This window comes from Solea solea, chromosome 1, assembly GCF_958295425.1.
Source record: "Solea solea chromosome 1, fSolSol10.1, whole genome shotgun sequence".
Taxonomy (NCBI): domain Eukaryota; kingdom Metazoa; phylum Chordata; class Actinopteri; order Pleuronectiformes; family Soleidae; genus Solea; species Solea solea.
Genome location: NC_081134.1, coordinates 32989838 through 33016043, shown reverse-complemented (window position 1 = coordinate 33016043; position 26206 = coordinate 32989838). Strand labels below are relative to the sequence as shown.

General features: G+C 39.6%; 1 protein-coding gene across 2 annotated transcripts in view; it reads right to left on the bottom strand.

Annotated features, from left to right (window-relative positions):
• vipr1b (vasoactive intestinal peptide receptor 1b) overlaps positions 1-26206 on the bottom strand; it is a 44436-nt gene that overhangs the window by 16989 nt on the left and 1241 nt on the right. Inside the window, exons 3-7 of one of the 2 annotated variants that reach the window (XM_058647337.1) lie at positions 18263-18353; positions 14950-15060; positions 3731-3831; positions 1621-1721; positions 79-211 (exon numbers count right to left, since the gene is read on the bottom strand). In XM_058647337.1, coding sequence (XP_058503320.1) covers positions 79-211; positions 1621-1721; positions 3731-3831; positions 14950-15060; positions 18263-18353 — 537 coding nt within the window. The remainder of the gene's footprint in view (positions 1-78; positions 212-1620; positions 1722-3730; positions 3832-14949; positions 15061-18262; positions 18354-26206) is intronic. The other variant, XM_058647345.1, reaches the window with a different exon arrangement.

Sequence of the window (26206 nt, the reverse complement as noted above, 5' to 3'; positions counted from 1 at the left end):
GGATCAACCACAGTCACTCAACCCAAAAAAACACACAACAGCAAAAAACATCGACAGCATTCTGGAGAATTCACTCACAGAGCCGGAGGAGCAGTTGTCCACCTCCCCAACCTCGTAGAGCACCACGTCCTTGATGAACACAGCGATGGCCTTCAGGATAAACGACACAAACAGGTGCATGTGGATGTAGTTCCTCGTGCAGTGGAGCTTCCTAGGACACAGAGAGATTACAGATTAAGACACACACACACCTAATTCTTATTATCCAACGTCGTTGGAGTAAATCGCCTAAAATGGCAACAAATCACAGGCTGAATTACCACATAATTAAGCTACTCTGTCTCTTTTGTGCCGTCGGTTAGAACATAATTGGAGGCTTCAACTGGTGAATATTTAAAATGTCAATTAAAAGATTAAGTAGTGGGAGGTTGTGTCAAGGCTCCTGTTTACGGTGATTTGTTTGTGGCAATAATTCTTTCTCACAAGATGAGAAAGCTGTGAATTAACTTGTGTCCCAATTGCTTCATGTTTCACCCTCACCTCTACTCTGAGAAAAAAGTGAAAAGTCAATCTGCTCAGTGACTAAATAGCTTGTGATGGCAAAGGCAGGATATATGGTGACATATTTAAAAAATCTATATCCTGCCATATAAGTTAAATCAAGAGGGTTTTTTTTCTCTCCTGGAAACAAATTAGTGGGTTTACAGCAGGGGGATAACAAATCAAAGGGAATACAACAGGAATACTTAAACGTTGGACATTCAAAGAGATATAGTGATGGTTAAATGATGTAAGAAGAGGAATTATTTAACAGCTGAGCTGTGCTCACTAGGGTTTGTTTTTTTTGGAAGCAGAGCAAATGTCTTGTAATGACTTATTCAAAGTGCTTCCGGTGAATAGATGTGCATCTTGTTTTTTGGATTTAATTTTAAGTCACTTCCTCGTGACATTTCTGGCGGTAAAATATTGAGGACTCGCTGCGGTGACTTCTCCGTCTCTCTTTTCCCTTTTCATCCTCTCCCTCTCGCTCATTTTCTAAAACCGGAGGTCTAGAAAATTAGTTATCTTCTGCATGAATTCTTGGGCAAGAGGCATGAAGCGAAGATGGTTTCATACAGCTTCTCTGCACAAATTGGAAAGTATGCAGTCATAGGAGGAGGAGGACAAAAAAAAGGATAAAACTTGTCACAAACATGGGCATATTCAAAGCATATTCATTCACTTTGTGTGCACTTTGTGTAACCCTTTAACACTGGACTTTTTTTTTCTTATTTTAACCATAAAAAGGCCAGAAAATGATGTAATAACAATTTAAAATTCAGAAAAACTAAAGTTTTTTAGAGAAAAACACTGCAGTTGCACACAAACACCATATTTTTTGCGTGTCAAATTTGAAATTTGAACAGTATAAAACATATTTAAAATAACATTTGTTTAAGTTTTTGTCTCAATGACAAGACGTTTTTCCAAGTTTTTTTGCTCTCTGGTGACAAAGATGCTGATTCTTTGGCTTCCCCGCACCATTATTTATCCCCTTTTTATATTCTAATCCATTGTTTTATTGTAATATTTGATTCCTAATCAGGTAAATAGCTCACAGTGCAGTGCATTTCTCCATACCTGAAGATGCAGAGGATCACGATAGCCGTGGTGAGAGAAACGAGGGAAACGCTGTGGCCGATGGTGTAGCCGATCTTCACCTGCCAAAAGAACTTGCCCTGCTAAAGAAACGGCACAATTTAATAAGTCATGGTGAAGAAACGACATACACCAATGACTGTTTAGTATTTATTCACTGCAAACAAACAAGATAAATCCATCAATAAATCAGTGTGTCCTTTGGAAAATATCAAGTAACATTTTTGAATAGAAAACAAGACCCAGCTGTCATAAACTTTTAAATGTAATTTTGTCACGTGTGTGTGTGTGTGTATAAAAAATAAAGAACGAGAGTTAGCATTCTGACTTTAATCTCAAAATTCTGAATTTAATCTCAGAATGGTGGTGAATGTGTAACGTGGAAATATGGAAGAGTAACAGGACTAAAAAATAAACAGGAAAAAACAGACACTTTATATTAAACTGCTCTGAACACGGAGACATGACCGACATAAATATTTATACAACAGCTCACAAACAACTACACCTCTTGTTTCTTATCTTCATTAATAACTTTATTTAAACTTCCATGAATCTCCAAATGTCTTATTCGTCAAAGTCATATTCTACGATACTAAAATCAGCGAAAGCTCTGTGGGGTGTAAATAAAACATAAATTCACATTAAAATAATCAACCATATTACTTATATACACATATAGATGCTGTGTACATCAGTTCGATATAATACGCAATGCACAGAACTATTATGATATAATAAATTAATTTGTAATTATGTGCAACTGAAAAAGGCATAATAAATTAATATAAATACAAAACGATATATATGTACTGTATATACACACACCGTAACCAAGCACTTTAGAAAGGAACACTGGCTGTGGCAGTACATGAACATTTACACCCATGTGGAGTATAATAGCATAGGATTACTGCTGTGGCTCAGTATGTTTTATGCCCAATCAAAAAGACATTAAGAGCTCTGCATCCTGTGGCACATGGAGACATCTGGGGAGCTGCAAGACGGACGTCACGCTTTTAAAACGGTAGAGTAAGTAGAATTTAGCAACATCTATAGGTGTAAAGTTGTATTTTGCAGCTGAAGATCTCTCTGTAGGTTCTTGCAAGCGTGGCGGAGAACGTTCAGTTATCATTAGAACTCAAACGCCGGCCTCAGGTGATTATATATATATATCTTTTAAAAAAATGCAGAGTTGATTGTAATCCTTGTTGATTAAGAGGAATTTAGATGCATTGACTTTTGTTGAGGCTGCACACGTGTTATTTTACACCTTGTAAAAGCTGTTGAAAGTTATATTTGTCGTGCTGGGCAAAGCAAAGTTGTTTTCTTCTAGTCCAATCTGGCCCACAGGATGAATTTGTGAAATTGTAATATCAAATACTATATTTTTCTGTAAATTTTCTGTGTCTTTGATCTTGCACACGAGTAAATGATAAACTTGGGCATAATATTGGTGAAATTTCACTTTTTTCATGGTTTATTTTCAGGTCGTTCATGATATGTTTTGTAAAAAAAAAAAAAAGAAAAAAAAGACACTTCATTAATTAAATATAAAACAAAAGGGAAATACTTGGAGTTCTTGTTGTCTATCAGTCACGATGTGATTATTGTACTGGTCTGGCCAACTTTTTAAATTGTTCCATGTGGCCTATAATGAGTTTGACACATCTGCTCTCGTTGAACATACTACAATACGACTTCCACAGATGTAGACATTTTCTCACAGAAAATATGATTTTTAAATCCAACAATCATCAACAAAAAGCAAAATTGCTGCATCCACTTATGTTCCATGCAATCCAGTCACCTCAGGAAATTAGAAATAACAACAAAAGCCCCAAAAAATCGAGTGCATGAAGGCAGAGAACAAACAGAAGAAAGAAAGAAAGACTGGAGAGCACCAGGGCAGCCACTTTCCTGATAGACCCAACATCACTCCCCCACAGTGTGGAGAAAAGACATTCACCAATCCAACTGAAACCCCACTGGCTTTTTACAGTCGGTTTCCCACAGCGCTGCTAGTTCTTTCCCTACAGGACCATCGAGTGTCTGCCCCGCTGCTCCTTATTGACCGTGCTGGTTTACTCACGTCGTCACTGGTGCTGTTGAGATTGTAGCCACAGTTGACGGCAATGTCGATAGGCATCATCTCCGTCCAGCCGTTTGCTGTGCATGTTTTGGAGAGGTTACCTGGAGATGAAGACATGGAGAGATTCAACAGTGCAAACAACTCGAAGGCCCCACACTCCACAAACGACTGCAAGACTCTCTCCCACTAAAGTGCCAATATTGACTTGCACATTTTCTGTGCCTGCAGAAGAGTATTTGGTCATATATTGATATTATGATCCCTGTCTTACAACTCATTGTGCTGCTAATATGACTTCAGACAAGGAATCCTATGCATGTTATTTAGGTGAGATATTAACATTCATTCATATTCTACCACTTTATCCTACACACAAGGGTTGCAGGGGGGCGCTGTGCCAATCACAGCTGACATAGAGCGACTGGTACACTGGACTAGGGCTGTCAATTTTCCTCTATAATCCAATTCGAATTCCATTCCTCATTATTTTCGAATTGTATTCAAATTTTTAATAAAAATGTTATTACATTTTAACTTAATATCATGTGGTTGTAATACGTTCTGTCCACTGGGCCATGCAGGGACACTGACGGCCTGCAGGTGACTCTCGACCGCGTTAATATAATTAGCCGCGTTGTCCGTGGTGATGGAGAGCACTGACTCATGTTCTACTCTGCCGAGTTTGTCATTGATGCATCTGGCAACGTTTTCGGTGATTATCATCATTTTTTTTTTATATTTTAATTATATTCGACTCCAACAGCCCTACACTGGACAGTTTGCCAGTCCATCGCAGGGCCAAATAGAGCGCACACGGGGAGAACCACCAGAAATCGGCTAATATTCTGGTGCATTCGTGGAATTTATTCATGGAATTTATTCACTCGTGCGACATCATATTGCTTCACCTGTGATCAATGGGGCCAATAGCCAACTTGCTCTGTGTGGTTCGGTAACCCAAGCAGCCAATTACAACCAAATGTTATCATATGAAGGAAATGAGCCGCGGGGAAAGGCGAGTGCAGCAGGAGGTGTGAGTGCATATACAGTATATATAAATGCTGCTCAGCCAGAGAAAGGTCATGTGATTGAAATGCAACCACTAATGTCACTGCATTTGAGCATTATGTGTGAGTGATGTTGGTAAATTCTCCCTTCTTTCTTTTTGCTACATACACACACGCAGCCTCATTCTCATTAAAACCAACATTCTTCACCTTCCTGGGCTTTCAAGGTTTTTATTTGTGGTGCTGTGGGAAAGCTTGGGCCCAATCCACCCGAGGATCCTGAATGAAACATCGACTAAAGCAGGCGTAAAGTCATCTTTCACAGCCATGGACTCATATGTATTCATTTGCAGTCTGGACGGCGTGCCACCGTCTTTTCAACAGATTTATTATGTATCGCTGAATATTGCAGGATGGCAGTGAAGGTACACAACAGCAGAGAGAAAAACATAACTGCACCTGAACTCAAGGCTGCTGCTTCACAGACGGACACATTTTCAATCTCCAAGAGATTTAATAGTTATGACCCATGAACAGATTATAGAAGTTTGAACTACCTTTTCCATCTCACAGCAAGTGTGACAAGAGTCGATACTTTGTATGGGTATTGGGCCATTACTGGTCAAAATCAGTCCAATACTGAGTAAAATCAGTCCAATACAGAGTAAAAATCAGTCCAATTCAATACTGAGTAAACTCAGTCCAATACTGAGAAAATCAGTCCACTACTGATCAAAATGGGTGGATTGGACGAAAAAATTCAAAAATCACCCAGGCTGTAAAAATGTAAATACATTTTGTTGCATTTCAGTTGAGTCATGTTTTGGGCTGTTTGTCGTCTTTATTGGAGCAGAATATTTGTTACAGAGTTGGAGAAGGAGTAATGTGTTGTTTGCAGCTCCGTAGATTAACCCTTCAACAGCGAGCGTATCGCACTTTGCATTACCATGATAATGGGACGGTTTATGCTATCGGAAAATTCTGAAAGCTGAGAAGTCTAAATAAAACGTTGTTTTCTTCAACTTAAATTGTAAATTAAGTTGATTTAAGTTTAATTTAAACAGTAAATTATAAATAACTGCCAGATATGGAAAGTTATTCTGGACAAAAAATGGACAAAGACATTTTAAGGCTTCTGTGTTAAAGGGTTAAAAGATGTAAAATGTCTGTCTGATATCGGTATTTGTTGATACTTGAGGTTGTGGTATCGGTATTCGGACCCAAAAAAAACTGAAGATTTAGACAAAGAATATCAATCCATCTACTAGTTATAGAAATAATTGTTACTGTAATCAGATAATTACAAAGCATATGAAACGTGTCTGTCGATATTGTTACATCTGGTGGCAGCACGTACGCTTGTTCCCACCACATTGCGACTCTGTTACTTCAGCTTCTCATACAAGGAGGAATGTGTCTTTGAATCTCGTCCAGGAAAATAAAGTCCCTGATGCAAGCAGCTGTCACTACTTTCTCTCAGGTGATGCGACAGAACAAAGTGTTAAGTGGAGGGATTTGGTCAGCCGCAGCATCACAGAAAAAAAGATCCCTGCCTGGCAGAGTCATGGTCACCTGAGAAAACATGTCTCTTCACACTGGGAGCATCTGCTTGTCATTTCACAACCAAGTGTCAGCAGGTGAGGTACTGTACAGAATCACATCATAATGATCTTTAATGGCACACCTGTACTGTATGTAGCCACATGTTGCAGGTAAGTGCACACAGTTTGGTGAGGTACTGTAGGCCCCAAATGTGACAGAATCATATCATAATGACTTTTAATGGCACACCTGTACTGTATGTAGCCACATGTTGCAGGTAAGTGCACACAGTTTGGTGAGGTACTGTAGGCCCCAAATGTGACAGAATCATATCATAATGACTTTTAATGGCACACCTGTACTGTATGTAGCCACATGTTGCAGGTAAGTGCACACAGTTTGGTGAGGTACTGTAGGCCCCAAATGTGACAGAATCATATCATAATGACTATTAATGGCACACCTGTACTGTATGTAGCCACATGTTGCAGGTAAGTGCACAGTTTGCAGTTTTAGGCAGTGCAGAGGTTTGTGCAATGGAAGCTTTGATGACACGGACCAATGCTTGTCTCTTTGTTAACGTAGTAACGCTACAACAAAAGTAACGCAGCCTGGAAAACCAGCATGTTGGTTACTGCACTTCAAAATAAAAGCACCTGAAGTTCTAATGTTGAGTCCAATTACACAGTGATGTAAGTCCGACTCTCCAGAACTTTTCTCCAATCCAATTTGTTCGTAAAGCACGTTTAAGGACAACACTTGGCCAAATGCTGTATAGTCATGATTCAATTCATAAACAGACATAATAACAAATGCATAAGTAAATAAAAGACATAAAACAACATCTCACCCAGAAAGTGGAGAGCGAGCAGACACGTGCAGCGTTTGTTTACTTTGAAAGTGGATGTGAAGCTTCTTCGTACGGAGAATTAGACAACACTGCACATGTTCGACGCATGTGTACACACAACGCGATGTGATCATTTCATTTTGCGTCAATGTAAATGATGGAATTGTAAATAACAGTAAAAACGGGAGTTTTAAATAGATAAAAAATAAATATAATAATAATCTATCTAAATAAATAGATTTAAAATCAGATGGTGAAGATGTCTGCATCATGTGTCGGTCCATTCCACAACTAAGGGGTAACTGATTTCCTGTCCATTAAAGACTCGGCTCACCCTCGACCACCTGTCCTGCAGCCATGTCAGTAAACACACTATCAAACCACAATCCCATTCTCCTTTTTACCACCTTTAATCACCTGCATCCTGTCACAGTCTCTCGTCATGTCAGTTGGTGCCCGAGGCTGCTGCCACAGATGGACATAATGTAACTGTAGGCGACAACTGCATTTCAACATAATATAGACTTGAGTTCACAGAAACAGACGGCAACAAAGAAGAAGAATGAGCTTTAACAGATTCCTTCAAAGCTGATCTGCCACAATGATGTATAAGGTTTGGCTCAGTTTAGGGAACTAAAACTATTTGGTTGAGGTTGCAAGAAAAGATTGAGGTCATGATAAAAAGAAACTAACGCCGACAGCAAATTAAAAATGTCCTGTTGTCAAAGTGACGCTCTTTGTTGGTCGCTTTTTAAAGTGTCTGAAGTGATTTTTGTGACGCAGACAGTCTCCTGCTGGAATATAAAAGGACGTGGCCTCATTCTTGACATAATTCTGTGTCCAATTTACATAAAGCCACATACCGTTTCTTTTCTCTTTAATCAAAGAGGGAAAGAAATTAAGAAACTCCATTTTTAGAGGCTCTTTTGTTTCTTCCTTCTACTTGAATACAGTGCTGTGCAGTGTCCTGTGATTGTGACAATGTGCACAACCACACCAGTCATACTGTAACTGTCATTACATTACCTTTCCCCCCCAAAATATTTCACCTGAATACAGTGTATTTTAACATAAGCATTTCAGTTTCACACATTCTCCATAATTAAACAACATAAATTAACATTTTGTTAAGTTTTAGGTCATGAAAAATTAAGTTTTATTTTCAGGACTGGCCCACTTTTGAAGCAGGTGACTGGCAGCTTGGTTTAACTTTAACTTTAATTTTAAATAACGATTTAATACATCTTGAATCCTAATAATCTTGTAATCACTGAGGAGTATTAGGGCCATATGTAAAAAAAAAATAAAAACTGAAAGAAAAAAATAAATAAAACAGCATGAATTCTGACATTAAAATCAGAATTCTGATTTTTTTTCTCAGAATTCTGACTTTAATCTCAGAACTCATGCTGGCTTTCTTTCAGTTGTATTGTATGTAATTGATTTACACTGTAAATAAAAGTTTTTACAGTGTAATAATGTCCAGTGACTGACACACAAGCTAAATGTTTTACATACAAAATTTAGCATTATTTTACATCTCATAAAATATCATGCTTTATAATATATTAACATCTTACGATACTCATGATTAATCTGTTAATCTACACTATTTGGTTAAGGCCCATGACTTTTTATTGTGAAACCACAGGCTTATTGTATACAGGTAAAAGTGCACAATGCAGTGTTTTAAATCTTTTTTTAGAGTATAATCATATCACTGGTAGGATTCATACATTTATTTTTTTGGGCATCAGTTTCAAAATGTGGTGCTTTTAGAGCACCCTCCATATTTGAAGTGTCACATTTTTCTCCATGTCTCAAATTCACGGTTCGACTCTCTGAGATGCCAATATTTGGGTACGAGTGCACCATTAGTCCCAGAGGAAACGAAAAATCCACACGTACATACGAGTCTGTTCATATTCCTGATTTTACCGGCAGTTTTTCAGAGGTAATGGATCGACTTCATTCACATTCACAGACGTAAAAGGGTTCACTCACATTCAGGGGAGGATGTTTGACACATTTGTCATCTCAAATTATGAAAAAAAAAAAAAAATGGTAGAAATACACTGGTGCTACATGTTTATGTAAGTTCTTGTAATAAAGACACTGAAAGTAAATGTAGCTGTGACTTCCCTTAGAGCAGAAACGATATACTTGAATGATATGCTTTCTTACAAATAATTGACTTTGAAAATCTCTTTGAGCCATTTCAATGGGACGTCTGTTAGTTAGTTGTTAGTGTAAGCATGAACTAATACTCTAATCTATCTATCTATACACGTGTGTGTGTGTGTGTGTGTATATATATATATATACACACACACACATCTATATATACACATCTATCTATCTATAGATAGATGTGTACACACACATGTTCGACATTCATGACTTGAGGGGACATTGCATTGACTTACATTCATTTCTTGGAGACTCATAATGTGACTGTGCCCATAATGTGACTGTGTAAACAGGTTTTGGTCCCCACAACATTAGTAATACCTGGTACACACACACACACACACACACACACACACACACACGTTTTATACGCGACACAAACACACAAACTAGTGACTTGTAAAGCAGTTGTTTTCAGTGTAACTGAATCAGTTAATTAAAAAGAATCGTTCAGTACTTCCTGCGTGACCGGCGCACAGACTCCCTCTGACACAGTCACTGAACTGAAATACAGCAGCAGGGTTCGTGATGCAGCTCGCAATCTCTACATACACCAGACTCCTGTGTTAAATATTGAGATTTAAAACATTTCCGTGCTAAATGTTGGAGATTTTTAGGATTTTAAAGTCTTTTTAATTGATCGACAGTTCGGCTTGATTCTTGACGCTCACGACTCTTACAGTGACGACACTCTGACCAATCACTAAAAAAAGTACCAGGTACTATCGCTAGTGGAAAAGCAAAAAAGCCAAGAAAGTATTTATATCCTGGGGAGGGGGTCTATACATATATTACGTATAATATGCTGCCAAATGTCAGATATAAGAAAATGTCAGTCAGAAAGCCAGGGTTTAATACAGAAGAGGAACTGGTAAACACACCCGAGGTCAAAAGGAAATAGATATCCATCAGTAAAGAGATGAAAATGACTGAGAGGAAAAAAGAGGAAACATCTAAACTGGTATTCATGTTGACATGATGTACCTCACTGTCGAATATGTTCCATTTCATATACACTCAATATTCAAATTCAAGAAGAAAAAAGGGAAACGTGCATTAAAATTATTATTCGTGGCTGTCATCATTTCTTGGCTTCTGCTTGTCATACTGCAGAAGGAGACTAATTATAAATCAAACCAAAGTTGGAAACTATCCGAAGCTTTGAATAAATGTTGAATATTTGAATAGTAAAGAAGGAGGAATATTTTTAATGAAAGCAGCCGGATTTTTAACAATGGAGAACACGAGGTTTGACAAAAACGTAAAACGCCAAATATGTGCTTTTTCATCGTCAACATGAACTGGTTACACAATGAAACAGGATAACACAGTGACTCAGAGTCAACTCAAACAACCAGTGGAGACAATGTTGTAAAAGTCTCTCCCATAATTTCATCCAAATTTCCTAGAATAAATCAGTGTTGCTTTAGGGAGCCGAGGTTTTCACCGCACAGGTATGAACCAAGACCTTGAAGTTCTCAAGAATGCCGTTGCGGTTTTCGCAACAAACGCTGGGAATGTGGACACAAAGTGCTCTGAATCAGACGGGGCAAAGCAAGAATGCGAAAACATGACGGCGGAACCAGAGCTCAAGTAACTTTTAAAAAGGCTTCATTTAAAAAAAAAAAAAGAACAGATAACGAAAAAAAGATACACCCTCATACACACCTGTACAATTTCACTGTGTATTTAACCCTTTAACACAGAGTGTATCGCAGACGACACGTTTGCACAAGCGCACTTTGCATCACCGCAAATTGTGCGACGGTTTGTGCTATCGGAAAAATTGCAACAGTTTCTGAAAGCTGAGAAGTTGCACGTCAAAGCCAACATGTGGTTATTACAGTCAATTTCATTCACGCTGTTGATTTCCTGGCCCTTTTATTGTTAAAATAAGCCCCAAAAAAAGAAGGACATGTTCAAGGGTTAAAGTGCAGCACTTTCCATCCATCTCTCTCTGCCTGTTCTTCAGCCCCAGCACCACCTGCAGACTCCAGTGTGGGGGTTTAGGACACTTGCTCATCCCTCCTCACCAGGGCATGAAATTAACACCTGACCACTCACCAAACGCGAGTCAATTTTACGACTGGCAAGTGAAACTTTCTTCTCCAAGTTTGACATTTTTTAAGCCCAAAATGTGGCGGCATAATATTGCTGGACGTGAAGAGGTCGGTTGTAACAACGGACTAACAAAAGGACGACGAGTCCTCAAAAAGCCACTTACACACGTTAAGCTGTAAAGTCGGGATCGTAATTAGGTTAAGTTGGTTAATAACTGGACAGCACTTTAATTTGTATTCTGAACAAGTTCAAGTACTTATTCTTATTCATGTTGGCTGGTGGCCAAAAACGTTATCTCCAGGCCCTGCTCCTCACATCTCATGTCATATAATCTGCAGGGATTAATGGGATCAGAAACCCAGACGTGTTTTTCCCCGCTGCAACAAAGTGCATTTTCAACGTGAGTTTTAATAATGTCTGAACTACAGTCACAGTAACAAAATACGGTGGCCGTCGGGGGGGGAAACGCACTGCAATGACCCAAAACACATGCAGGAGGAGAAACACGCTACAAAAACAAAACGATGCAAGTGTGGGGGCGCTGTGGTGCAGCTCCATGACCAGCCGTTACGGTACTCGGGGACTACTTAATTCTTACTTTATTAAAAGACCTGGTCATGTTGAACAAAAGGTTTTTATGCTCTGGGCGTAGTGAGATTTCGTCCACAAGTGGTAAAGCGGTCACGTGACCATGTTAGACCAATAAGGTGGCTGCTTTTTTGTAAACACAATCATCCATCCATTTTCTAGACTTCTATTGCTAACAATCTCAGAAAATAGTAGCGAAGACGAGGAAGGGATCATGAACGCTGCCGTTTGCGTGTCACTTCCATGACACTCTGTCTTAGAACGTATTTGATTCCATACCTGAGCAAAGTCTATGTATTTTTTCATTGACAATCCTGTCGTTTTGTAATGATCACAACAACAAAAAATCAAAGCAAAACAACCAAAACAAGATCAAAATACAAGAAAGATACAAAAAAAAAAGGGAAAAAAAATCTATAAAAATGAAAACAAAAACTGCACAGTTTGATTTAATATGGCTCTATGCAGAAGTTCATTTTCTCATTCTTTAAGAATCAATGAACAATGAATCAGTGAACAAAACACTGTAATGTGTCTCCTTGTTTGTTTTATTTAGCTCATGTACATAAATACTTCATTGTGTTTGCAAACAGGATAAATCCTGATCCTGGGTCTGGGTCACCATGGAGACCTCCCCACAGTCTCAATCTGACACACATTTAATGCAGCACATCACATCAGAAGGTCGTCACTATTACGGATAAAGACCATTGTCAAGACTGGAAAGCACTGGTGGGAGAGACCGAGTAAGAGAGAGGGAGGGAAACTATGGGGACAAAAAAAGGTTTGAACATTTTATAAATCAGTCTTATGAGCAGCAACACTGCAACAACGCATGTGAGGCTCATGAATCAATCTCCACTTTCCTCTCTGCTGTTTGCCCTGGGCCCTCTGCAGGGCTTCCTCGTGTCCTCGGGAGCCGATTCACCCACTTTGATGACTTCAAATGTCCATTTGCATGCAAGCAACGCACATTTCATCCTCCCAAAGGCTCGACTGTATCAGATCACCACTAATGAACCTGTCTTTCTGTCCATCTGGCTGTTTCATCTGTCTTCTCTTTTTCAACTTGTGCATCCAAAATAAACACAATTAAAAATACCGACACTGCAAGACGGACTTCCATTGTGCGGATGGTTAAAAAAAAAAAGTAAACTCACCACGAAATAAATTACAGCATGACTAAATTATCAGACATTTAAATATGAATATGACATCAGGACTGGGATCAAACTTTTTGTTGTGTCTTGTGTGTCTTAGAGCCGAGAGCTACCAAACTAAATTTGACTAAATAACCAAATAAAGAATTCTTGAATCTTGAATGACTTGAGTCACTGTCTTCTTGTGCGTCATGTTTCTACAACAGCCCAAACGGACAACTCAGCCAGAGCTTGCGTTTCCTGTTTTAAAGCAGACATTTATTACGACGCAAAGGACAAAGAACCAAGGGTGGAAGGGTTAAGTTCGGTTTGGTATGTATTATTTTTGTGTTTCCATGAGGAATAGTACCAAAATAACCAACCCTGACTGTTCCATTTTACAGTACCCTTCCCTTGGGCTACCAGCGTAATGGTAGGTTAGGGGCGGAGCTAGACTGGCATCACTCAGAACAGTGAGCTGATTGAAAAGCGGCAGAAAAGCACTTTACTCATCTGCGTTTCCACAGAGGTCCATGTGGACCTCACGTGGATGAACTCAAGCACACCTCCAGTTTGAGTTTGCATGGATAATGACTCTGCATGCAACATTTTTTGCAGTCCAGTTGGTGGCGCTCTCTTGTTGGTAAAAAAGAGTCAATGAAGAAGACGGTAACAATGGAAATTGGAAACAAACTAGGAGATAACGCGATGAGGTCAATTGGTACAACTCAGGGACATACGCAAGAGGTGAACTCTCAGAGAGAAAGCGCCGCTGCTGGAATACGACAAGTACATATATGAATGGAACCACAGATAGCTCTCCAAAAATGCAGCACACAGGTTTGTATGACCTGGCCCTTAGAGTCAAGTAGACAATACAGCAATGTGTGCTTTAGGCTGTGGCAAAGGTGTGATGGACAGCATGCGTCATACACAGTGAGTGACCTGCTGATCCTAACACAACATCTGTCTCGTTTCCCCCTTTTTATATCTAAATGTGGTTCCCTCTGGTGTCCATTTTTGCAGTTCATAGCCAACAGCTAACATCATGGTGATGCCACTTATGGTACTTTATACAAGACTGCTTAAAAGCATTAAGTATCTTACCAGAAAATGACTTTGGTCGAAGTTGATGTCACTTTTTCATAATATTACTTAAGTAAAAAGTCTTACAATATATGACATTTAGTGTACATTTACTGGCTCAATGGTAGGGTGAGTTGTTATTCAACTGGAAGGTTGTGGGTTTAATTCCTGGCTCTATAATGGCGCATTTCCACCGGCTCTACTCGCCTCGGCACGGTTTAAGTAGCATTTCCACTAGCATAGTACCTGGTACCAGGTACTATTTTTAGTACCTGCTCCAGCGAGTTTCCAAGCGTGCTAAGTAGGTACAATGCGATGATTGAGTCCCGTCACAGGAAGAGACGTCCCACACACAAATCAAGCCGAACAGCTCCGAACTGTAGGTCACTTAAAACTACTTAATAATCCTAAAAACGTGGGTTAATCTCCAACAACTACAGAAGTCTGGTGTAAAATCACTAGTCACTCGTGTGTGTGTCGCGTACAAAACGAAGACACCGCAGTTTCACTCAGCCGTGCAGTGATGACTCCGCCCACGTTATGTAGGTACTTTTTTGTAGTGGAGATGCAACCTAATCGTGCCGTGTCGTGCCGAGGTGAGGGAAGGCGAGGCGAGTAGACCCCAGTGGAAATATGCCATAATATAGACTATTGCTTGAGCAAGGCACTTTTATCCTTGAGCAAGAAACCTAACATGTTGCAGCGTGTGAATAAGTGAAAAATGTAAACAGTAAATGAAGTGAGAGGATTGTTTACCTTTGTGTTGGTCACTGAAGTAGCTGAAGTAAGTGGGGCAGGTTATTGTCACCACCTCTCCCACTCTGGCTGAAGGCCAACAGGCGATGATGTCCCATGTGCCCTGGCAACCTGACAGGAGATGACAACTCAACGTCAACATGGGATTACTCCTTATTGTGAGTGACACACGCACACACACACAGTCTGGTTTCCATGACTTCAGAGGACATTACACTGACTTTCATTTATTTCCTGGAGACTTGAACCATAACTATCCATGGTCCCTATAATGTTGTTTTTTTTTTTTAAATGAATAGCAAACACATTATAACGTCTTCAATTTCAAACACTAAACAGTGAGTAACATAAGCATTACGTATACCAACCAGCAAGCACTAAACACTCTGTGACACCTGGTTATAGAGATATGGACAATTCTGACATATTGAGTTTTAAACGATCAATAAATAATTAGGTAGTTTTGTCACTTCTCTGAGACCTGAAGGACAAGGAGGACAGTATTTCTGTTTATGTCCCTCATTCAACTCACCTTTCAAACAACTATATTGTGAGACATCAACAAAAACAAATAGATGTGTGGTTTATTTTACTGCAGCTGGGATGACTGTGCTGTTATAGACAGAGTCTGCTGTGTAAGAAAACTCCAATCTTTTTAAAATAATCTATCTCTGTAATTCACAAACTTCAACAGAACAAACCCTGGCTGCATCCCGTGAACAGAAAACCTCTCAAGACACAATTTTCTGAAGTTAAAAAGTAAAAATTTGATTGTGATTTGATTTAGTTCTCCATCGGCGCTGCACGCAACAAGAGTCGTGTCATTTCTGCGTCTGTTCTCTCTCAGAGGAACCCACTCTGCGCAGAATGTGTTGTGAATGTATGGACTCTCACAGATGCACACACACCACTAATTCATTTATTATGAATACGACCTCTGAAAAGCAGCTTCCACTGCCTTCCTGTGGAGGAAGCAGATAGGGAAGTAGAAAAATGAGGGTCATTGAAGAGATAAGGGAGCGACGCTGTCTCCACGCAAAGCCGTTTGTGTTTATTTTATATTATGACGCAGTGACGACACGTTTGTGCGGATTCTATTTCTGTTCAAAAGGAGACAGCACAGTTAAAACAGCTGAGTTTTATGTTTCACAGTATTTTTAGATCTCCACATTTGTGTCCACATCATTTATATGTTCTGACTTCAGTGAGGAGCTCCACATTTGAGTTTATTTATAGTAATAAATATGTACAATAAAGCCAAACCGAGAAAACATAAGCAGAATAGTGGAACCAAAAAGCTGTTAAATATGCATTAATATTCTATTGAGTGCATACAGACGCTGTGAATGAACCGCTGGTTATTCAACCCTCTCTTTCATAACCGTTTCAATTGGGTCATAAAGTTCAAGGTGTCTTTATTATTCCAGAGGGATGGTGACGGTTTGTTCTTCAGCCAACGGTAACAAAGTACACTCAAACCAAACCATGACAATAAATAAATAAATAAATAAATAAGGCCAACAAACACAAACACGGCAAATCGTTTAAAAAAAGGTCAACGGCAGCACAAATAAACTTGGTCATTTTAAATAATGAGGTAATCTTTGTGCGTTTGTTTTTTTATGGATTGCAGTGACAGTGTTGTGTAAAAACTAGTAATTGTTATTTTTTTATCATTTTAATTACTCTGCTCTCTGCAGAACTGATGATTTTAGGACTGTTCCATTTCAGATAGGATGGGGTTTGCAAAGCATTTACATGAGAAAAAAAACAAAACATATTTTGTTAGTCCAACTAAACCTGTTCTTTAATCCCTTTAACACAATAAGCCTCAAAATGTCTGTGTGGTCTTTTTTTGACCAGAAACTAAGTCCTGTAACTAAGTGCTTTTGCCCATTTTTCCAGAATAACTTTCAATATCTGGCAGCCATTTACAATTTACTGCATGTTAAAATAGTACATTAACGATGTCTTGTTTCAAGAAAACACTGTAGATGCACACGAACACCAGATTTAGAAATTTGAACAGTATAACACATATTTAAAATAACGTTTGTCTCATTGTCCAAAAACAAAATAATTACTGCAATAACCACACGTTGGCTTTGGCGTGCAACTTCTCAGCAATCGGAAACTGCTGGAATTTTTCCGATGGCACAAACCGCTGTGTAATTGCAGTCATGCAAAGTGCTCAAAGTGCGCAAACGTGTCGTATGCAATACGCTTGGGGGTTAAAGGGTTAAAAAGGCTGCCGAATAGATCAGTTCCACCCACCCATCCTTTGCTGCACGTCTTCCCCGTCCCTCTACCCCTTTCACACGACTTGATCCTGTCCAATAAAAGGTGAGAAACCCTCAGAAAACATCTTTTATTATACATTCATGTATGCAGTCAGACCAGAGCTGGACTCAAACATGACCTGGGAGTTCTGTGAATGTGCCCAATTAACAGAAGAAGATGATAGAGTGACAAAAACATGGTCAATTTGGACTGCACATTATTTTGGAAACCAATTTTCAGCATAAAGAATTTAATATTTCTAGGAAGATGGAATGGCGCTCAACAGATTCTCTACTACTGCTGCTGCTGCTTGTACAATGAGACGAGGAGAGAACGCCGTGCTTGAGTTACAGTCGTAGCTCAACTTAACTGTGTGTTTAAACATGGCTGTGGGGACTCCCTTTTAGATTAAACAAAGACGCTGTGCCACCATCACGTCTAACTGTAACCATGACACAAAATACTAAAGGATTAACAAAGGATTCTGTCATCTTCTTTCTTTCCATCACTCGCTGGATGAAAGTGAAGAAAACCTACAGACATCATGATTCTCCCACCATGTCAGGGTTTTTTTTTGTATGGAGATGATTTTTTGGGAGGATAAATGAATGTATTAACAATGGGAACGTCGGAAATAACGTTACCGTTGAACGACGTGAGTCACAGTGAGACACGCTGTATCGGACACAGTATGAATTTTAATGCAAAGGCCACTAAAATGTATTTAACCTAACGTTTACTTCATGTTGTGTGTCTGAAAATCTCCACTTGAGCTTATAATGGAGGTCTGTGGACAGAACAGAGGTCATCCCCCCATAGAACTTCTACCTCACATTTTGTGGAAGTATAACCTGAATGAAATGGTAATGCGTCCGTCTCTGAAGAACCGGTGGTCTGTATTTAATAAGTGTCCTGTATAAATATAAACTACCATACTACGTCACCTCACTATTTATACACTCCTATTCTTTCCCATTTTCTCTTAATAGCCTCTTGCACACTCTTAACAGCCAGAGAGAGAGAGGAAAAGGACCTGAAGTGACGTTCCCACCGGTGCTATTCTCACAGCGCTCCCTCTCCAACTCGATTTCGTTCACCACGTCACACATCTGCACGGATCGCACCTGTGGAGGAGGCAAAAAGGCACATTCAGGAGTCAAGAGTGTCCTTCACATGCAGTTTTAACATGCAAGGAAACATATTTCAGGTTCCCGTTTCCCCCCCCACAACCTAAATCCCCGCCCTGATAACTGAACTCTAAATGAACAGAGATGTTCTTCATGTCTGAAATCTACACCGAGCTCCCTCTGGCTGCACAAACAGACGCCATCAAGCAAACGTATTAGGAAGTGTGGAAAAGGAGAGCCACAGAGTAATCTGCTGCAATTGTTCATCTGTGTCAGCAAAGGCTGAGAAATGTGGGCTGACAGCCGACTGTGTGTGTGTGTGTGTGCGTGACGAGCAGCGACAAGCTCGAGAAGGTCACTGGAGAGGAGTCAGCGTGAGGCTGAATCGTGTTATCATGATTCAAGTCCTAGGAAAGAGCTTCACACTGCACCCTGTACAAATAAAGCGACAGTAGGTTTACCTCAACCAAGGCAGTAAAGGTCAGGGTGCACGGTGGGAGTAATGCAGAAGTATTTGTTTATCTAAATGGACGTAGTCTTCCACTTTGAAAAGTAAAGCCCAGGAAGTAGGCGGGAGTAGCCACTTGAAATGAAAATGAGTCTACTTTTCACAACAATGGACTTCAAGTTTACAAGGGAAGCTTATCGTGACGTAAGAGTCTTTTTCTTAAGGATGTAATGGTTTCAATCTTTAGTTTAAAGTCCTTTTCAGTACATTCTGACAGTTAAGTGAAGTATGTAAAATACAATGAATAAAAAGATAATAGTATGGCACATCATCACATCGTGCAGGCCAAATAACGTGAATCTCGAGGACACAAAACAGATCCAGATTATTAATAATAATTCAAACACTCTAACACTCAAGGTCACTTTACATCTTAAATAACAAGATAAATCAAACGCAGAAAAGTTAAGAACATAAAATAAAACAGACAAGATCAACAGTAGATTCAAATGAATAAAATGCAGAATACTGAAAAAGATGGCTGAGAGATGGTCATGTGGTGGTGAATTAATCTGAATAAGTACGTTTTTAGTTGGGATTTGAAGGTAAACTATGACGTTATTGTTCAGATGTCTTGAGTGGACGGCTGAATGACCTCAGTCCCACTGTGGACAGACGGGCAGGTGGTGTGGCGAGGACGGAGGCTGAGGAGGAACGGAAGAATGCGAGAAAGGTGTGGAGGAGGTCAGTGAGATATGGAGGAGCCAAGTTATGAAGTTACGGCTTTGAATGTTTAAAAAAAGGATTTTGAATTTGATGCAGAGACAGATTGGAAGTTGGGGGATGTGTTGTGGGTGACGTGACACACCACTCACAACTTGCTGGATTTGTAACGTCAGTAAACATTTGCCGGAGGAGTTGGTTGCAGGTGTGAGATTCCAGTTGCAGAAACCGTCATGGCGCCAGTCAAATCATGAATCTCGAGGATTTTAAAGTTTGTTTTGCACTGGGAAGCCTATGTTTATGTACATGCCTGTGAGCACGAAGCACAGGGTGAAGTTACAAGAGAACGTTTCATGTTTTTTGGTCGCTGTCGATGTATTTTATTACTCTTTATTTTATTTACTTTTTTTTTGTAGAATAGTACTTACATATGGTAAAAAAGAAGAAAAAAAATTTCACCGTAAGATGATTACCAGATCACATGTGAGGAGGAAACCCTGCAAGTTCAGTTGGTGAAGTTCACTCACACAACAATTTAGGAAAAAAACAAACCGCTCACTTTTGGAAATGTCCTTTGTCTCTGAAAAAGAGACAAATCATGACTCACACAGTGAGTAATGAGTAATGGTCCCGTGTGGCTCTGCCAGGTCCACGGCCTTTATTGAAGCTACTGTATCACTATAGGTGTCAGAAATGACAGAAAAGTTTAAATTCTACCTCCACATAAATGTCTTCTTTATTGTTTTCTCTGTTGTTCGGCAGAGGAGGGAAAGTTTCTCACTTAGAACTTGCTCAGAACATTTCTATATACCGTACACAAGTGTGAGATGGAAATGTTGAATCCTCCAGCTCTCAGAAATGCAGTAGTTATTCTTTTTTTTACTTACTTTTTATCTTCTGGATTTATCAGGGCTATCTGACTTCCTTGCACAAACTAGTGGCGCGACTTCCAGCGCGTTCCTTCCACTGAAGCATTATCTGCATTTTCTACGGTAACTGGATGCTAATCGCTGAAGCGTCTGAAATTTCACAGCCTTCATCTCTGCAAGAGTCAAACTAAAAGTGACACAATGTAGGATTTCAACCTTGAAAAATAACGACTCTGAGATTATTTTTGATGGTACATCAACTTTAACAGGGTGAATGTCTCGTCTGTTAAAGCCTGAGAAGGCTCTATATAACACAAAAAGATCTACAAATTCTAGTTTATGGCATACGTCATAGTTGATGCGCTTGAGCCTGTGCTGTGTGTCAGGCCATGTTATTGAAGTCATCTCGTGCTCACGTTCACAAATCAAATGTATAAAACTATGTGCATCCAATGAGCAATAGGTTTTAGAATGGCAGGTGAGAATGCAAGTTTCTTTTGTGGAGGCTACTGTACCTGCGCTAAAGACATGGTTGTTACATTAGCGGCGCTTGTCCATTACCCAGTTCCAACACGGCTGGACTCGGCACGTTTTTTTTGCTTTTCCTTTAGCGATAGTACCTGGTACTTTCTTTAGTACCTGCTCTGACAAGGTTTCAAGTGAGCAAAGCGAACCCTATATGTGACGTCGTCAGACTGTCCATTGAGACCATTGATTGGTCAGAGAGTGTCGTCACTGGAAGAGTCACGGGCACGACGTCCGACACAGGAACCAATCCGAACAATGGCGAACTGTAGATCAATTAAAAAGACTTAAAAATCCTGAAAACATGCGTTAACCTCCAACATTCCGCATGGAAAGGTCTAAAATCTCAATTTTTAACAGGAGGAGTCTGGTGTATTTAGCGACCGCAATAAATTGACTCTTTTACTGTTATTTGAACACTGTGTAAATATCACATAAGAACAATGCACCAGTGCAACAGTGTCTGTATTCTCCCCAACAATAATAAATGTGAAGAATTAAACTAACTCTGCAGATGGCGAAGCTGTGAACAAAGTGAAAAGCTCTTTGGCTTATCAGTATTTACACAGCAATCACATTTTATTAAAAGAGGACAGAATTTTATTTATTTAAAAAGGCAGATCTTGTGCCAAGTGAGAGTCTTGAGTGTCCCACATCACAAAGCCTGGGTTTTAGTTTCAACATTGGGTGAGCGGAGCTGCTTCCACTTCGGAAGTTCCACTTTTTTCACCCAGGAATAAATAAGGTGGATACTGTTCTAAGAGATGGGAGCGTCCATCTGGCTGTGCAGCTGTAGCTACATTTATTCATCGCAGCCAACTGGCTTGTAAACATCACAAAAACAAGGGCAACAAGGCCAGACCTTTCTGACCGCCGGTAAATAAACTTCCACTGGAAATATGAGGCAAACATCAGCGGATACACAAACAAACTCTCCATCCACTTCTCCAGGCTGAATTTTAACACCTCACACTATCTACTAACACCGTCGTAATCCACAGAACTTAACTTACACAGGTCCAGAAAACCCAAATATATCCTGAGGCAATAGCAGCAACACTGACGGGGAGGCACAAGATGAAGCTGCCAATGATTGTCCCACCCTTGAGTGGCCTTCTTATTTTCGATGATCAAGAAACTGATTGTGGAGGAAACATAACAGTGGAACATTTGATGCCACAAAGCCCCTGAGAAGAAGCTAAAATCAGTATTGCAATCACAGTATCAGGTAAAACCTTGATTTAAAAAAAAAAAAAAACAACCTTGAGAGAAAATGAGGAGTGCTAAGGTCAGAGAATAATTTTAAAAGCTTCAGAGGATGTGTTTCTTCGTACTGACTTTCTGATGGACTTCTTATTATAATAAAGTTTTGATTGTTTATCTTTATTTTAGATTTAATTGTACTTTCATCAAATGAGGTTGCACTTAACTTTAACTATTATATTTTACATAATTGTAGCCATTTAATATCATGTTAGCACAGTTTGTCCTTATCCTGTTGAAATGTAATTTGCATTTTAATGAACACAACCAATTCGTATTACAATAAGCTGTACTATTATGGCTTGGACATCTATAATAAGACATGCAATAGATTTCTTTGTGTTTTCTTTGTAAAGCATTGATCACCAAATGAAAAATACTGCATTTAAAACAGCATGAAAATGGAAACATAGTCCCATCATCAGGATGAACAGCAGACATGATACTACAGCGACTGCATGGATCAAGCTCTCGTCGTTGCCCTTAAGTAGTTTATGAGTTCACATACTACATAACCCTGTATATACTGGGATTAGAGCCAGGATACACACAGAGGGTGAGACCGTGATAAGAAAAAGAAAATCTTCAGAGTGTAAGATTCATGGAACTGTCTCAATTTGGGGTAGATTTCCTAATTCACAAGAACACAAGAGAGAAAGAGAGAGGGAGCGAGAGAAAGAAAGGTCCTGACAGTGATTAATGTCTGAGCTTTACCCGCTGGACACAAATAACGAGTGTTTACTATGGGCTTCAGAATATCTACCTATAATATCTTACAATTTGAACCGTCCAGCCATGGATACTGAATCAAAAAAGTCAATCCCAAACTGAGCGTATGATAATTGGACTTGTGCAATGCCTCGGGGGACGCACACAGTATGCACAAAGTGTCTCTGTGTGCAAAACATGACATAAATCTGCTTCTTCCCCCCTCAGCTTTTGACAGTTTACTCACAGAGATCAGTGCGGGGGCTGCTGGGTTGTTGTTCGTATAGTGATTGTTGTCGTTTAAAACAGCTGCGAGTCTTGTCTACTTTGACTACGAGATAATGATCAAATTAAAAAATGAGGAGAGCTGACGGGAAAATTAAGGGAGAAACTTGTGTGTGTGTGGCCTCACGGTGCAGCCGAGTACTGCGTTTATCTCTATCCTACACTGCGGAGCAACATCATCTGTATACATTCACAGCCATCCACCTCATGTCTTAACACTTGAGGCTGATTATTCAGTGAGCTCGAGCACGACGTGCTTGTTAGACGCGACGTAAACACTCAACATTTTCCAGCCGAACAAAGGAAACATTTTTAAAATGGAACACGTCTCGTTTTTTGCATCGTCCCATACTCCACACACTCGTTATTTTAAAAGCATAAGTGCATTCGCACTGTAAATCATGGAAGGGCACCATGCACTTTGACGACACAAACGGACTCATCAAAGTCTAAAGTGGAGATTGAAATACAGGGTTTTTCGCCATCAATGTTCACACTCATATCTTGCAGAAGGCAGCACTGACTGAGCAGTGTTGTAACGTGACAGTACAAATAATCTGTACTTTAATTATATTTCTAGCAACTTTTACTCCACTACATTTCCTCTAACTATCTTTGTCACTCGTTACTATCAAATAAAATCTTTAGAAGAGTTGGTATTATGGTCTATATTTAGCTTTTCATTACTCTACAGTTTTCACCCATTCACCTGCTGCAACATGGGGTTACGTATGTGTCTTGCTCAAGGACACACAGACTAGCAGAGCCAGGAATTGAACCCAAAACATTGCAAATTGAACAACAACTCGCTCTACCACTGAGTCACTATGGCTCAATCCTAACTCTTCACTTCTTTAACACTTTTACTTCTAAAACTACTAAAAGTATTTAAGTACAGTAAGTAATATTATTTGGGGTTTTTTAAAAAGCAATTTCAACTTCTACCGAAGTAATTTCCTGTTATAGGGACTTTTACTCACGTATCACCTTTAAGGTACTTTATACAAGACTGCAGCTGAGACAACTGAGAAAACTGCTTCTTTTTCCACAGATATCGTTGTATTTTTTCACTATTTTATAGGGATTTGGGCCCTAAAACCTCAGCCTCCCCAAAAACACATGATACCAAATGACAAGGTCATCAAATCAGTCAGGAAAACAATGAATAAGCAACCTACATTTGCAGTGAAACAAGTGTAAAACATACCACCAGAGCTCGGCTTACCTCACTGGTGAAGCAAGTTGTCAAAAATCACAGTGGACATATGGAAACCACCAACACCAATGACTCATATTCCCCTTTAATGATGGGACAACTTACATCTAGTGGTCTTACATTCCACCGCCACAAAATCTGGTTGCATTTCACTCCATTTCAGATCAAGCACGATAAAAAAAGAACCCCCATTTAATGATCGCTGTATTTGTTTATGCCTGCAACTTGTTTCTGTGATGAGGCTGACGACGCGGTGAAAGTGAAAGCAAGTTTTAACTGAGCCTTTCATTCACAGCTGATCATCGAGTGGTGAGAACCAATCGAGACGTAAATCGCATTAACTGTGTCAAAGGTTTTCATCTCCGCTGAGCCAGCTGTGACTTGGAACTTTCAAAACACCAGGACAGTGTGGATGGCATGTGAATCTAGATAGCAAAAATCTAACTATGCGGATGTGGCTTTTGTCTTACCCTGTTGCCATGAGTGTGTTTACGCTACCCATCAGTGGTGCTCATCCTTTTTGGTATTTTGAGGAAATCCCCTGTCACAACTATAGAAGTACACAGTGTACATGTGAGTGTACTGACAGAAGGATCAGTGAAACACATCATTCTTTGCATCCTGTATGCGTGATACTGAGCAGAATTGTAAATTGCAGCGGGAAATAAGTGTCCTCCAAACGTCTCATGGTTTCTATCAGGTGGTTTAATGTTTGGAAGTAAAGGTCACCATCTTCCATCTGCATTATGTTAAAGTAATAATGCGGACGTCTCGTAGCCAACATGCACTTCTAACCACGTATGGGATTTTCCTGCACTCTCTTTAACACCGCGTGTCCCCCACTTGATAGATTGATGTAACGTGTCAGGGTAGGTTATTGTAAAGCAGCCACACAGGACAGTGGAAAGGGCATTGCTGTAGCACAGCGGGAGCACAATGACAAACCATTAAATGTCTTCCCACACTGGTGCCTATAAGAGCACACAGAAATATGTCAACAAACAGCGGATCTGGTTGATCTTTGACAGCCTCGAGGTGGGCCAGGCATCTGAGAGTTGTCAGAGATGAGGAGGAGGACATTTTCACAGTCACTTAGATGTTCACAGGCAGTTCTGCCTGGAAAGAGCCTCACTGGTGAACATTAAAGGGAAGCCATGTCCCATGTTATACCACTAAACCCCACTGAAATGCATCATCGTATCCTGAAACCTTAACGCTTCAGTGTGTTATTATTCTGCCTCTGTAACATCATTTGTATAATGAGTCCTCGTCTGAAAACTTTTTGTGGGCATTTCTTTGTTTGTTTACAGTCGTATTCCAACCTATTTGCAGTTATTACACATTGGAGCTGACATAAAACAAATGGGATTGAGGATGTGAGATCTAAAACACCACCACACTGAGAAACTAGACTTGAATTTGAATGTAAAGGACTTCTTTCTATTAAACATTACCAAGTACACTTTCAAAGGACTCAAATCCACAGAACCTTCATCTTTTTCAACCGTTTTTGTCATTCCTGAGACTGCAGATAAGCCACTTCGGCAAACGGCAGCAAAACACTTCCACACAATCTTAAATAAAAAAACAAAAAAAAACAATTCCTGAATAATAAAAAGGCACAAGGTGCTGATGACACTTGACTAAAGACTTCATTAAAATCTCACTCTGAAGCTTCACAATCAGGTGCACGTCTATATACACGTTATATATCTTAAGAGTTATGGGTCACTAAAAACATGGATGCATGGAAGCCTATACATCTACTGTATTATCCTCAGTGGACACTTTCATCCTGCAGCAGAGCACAAGT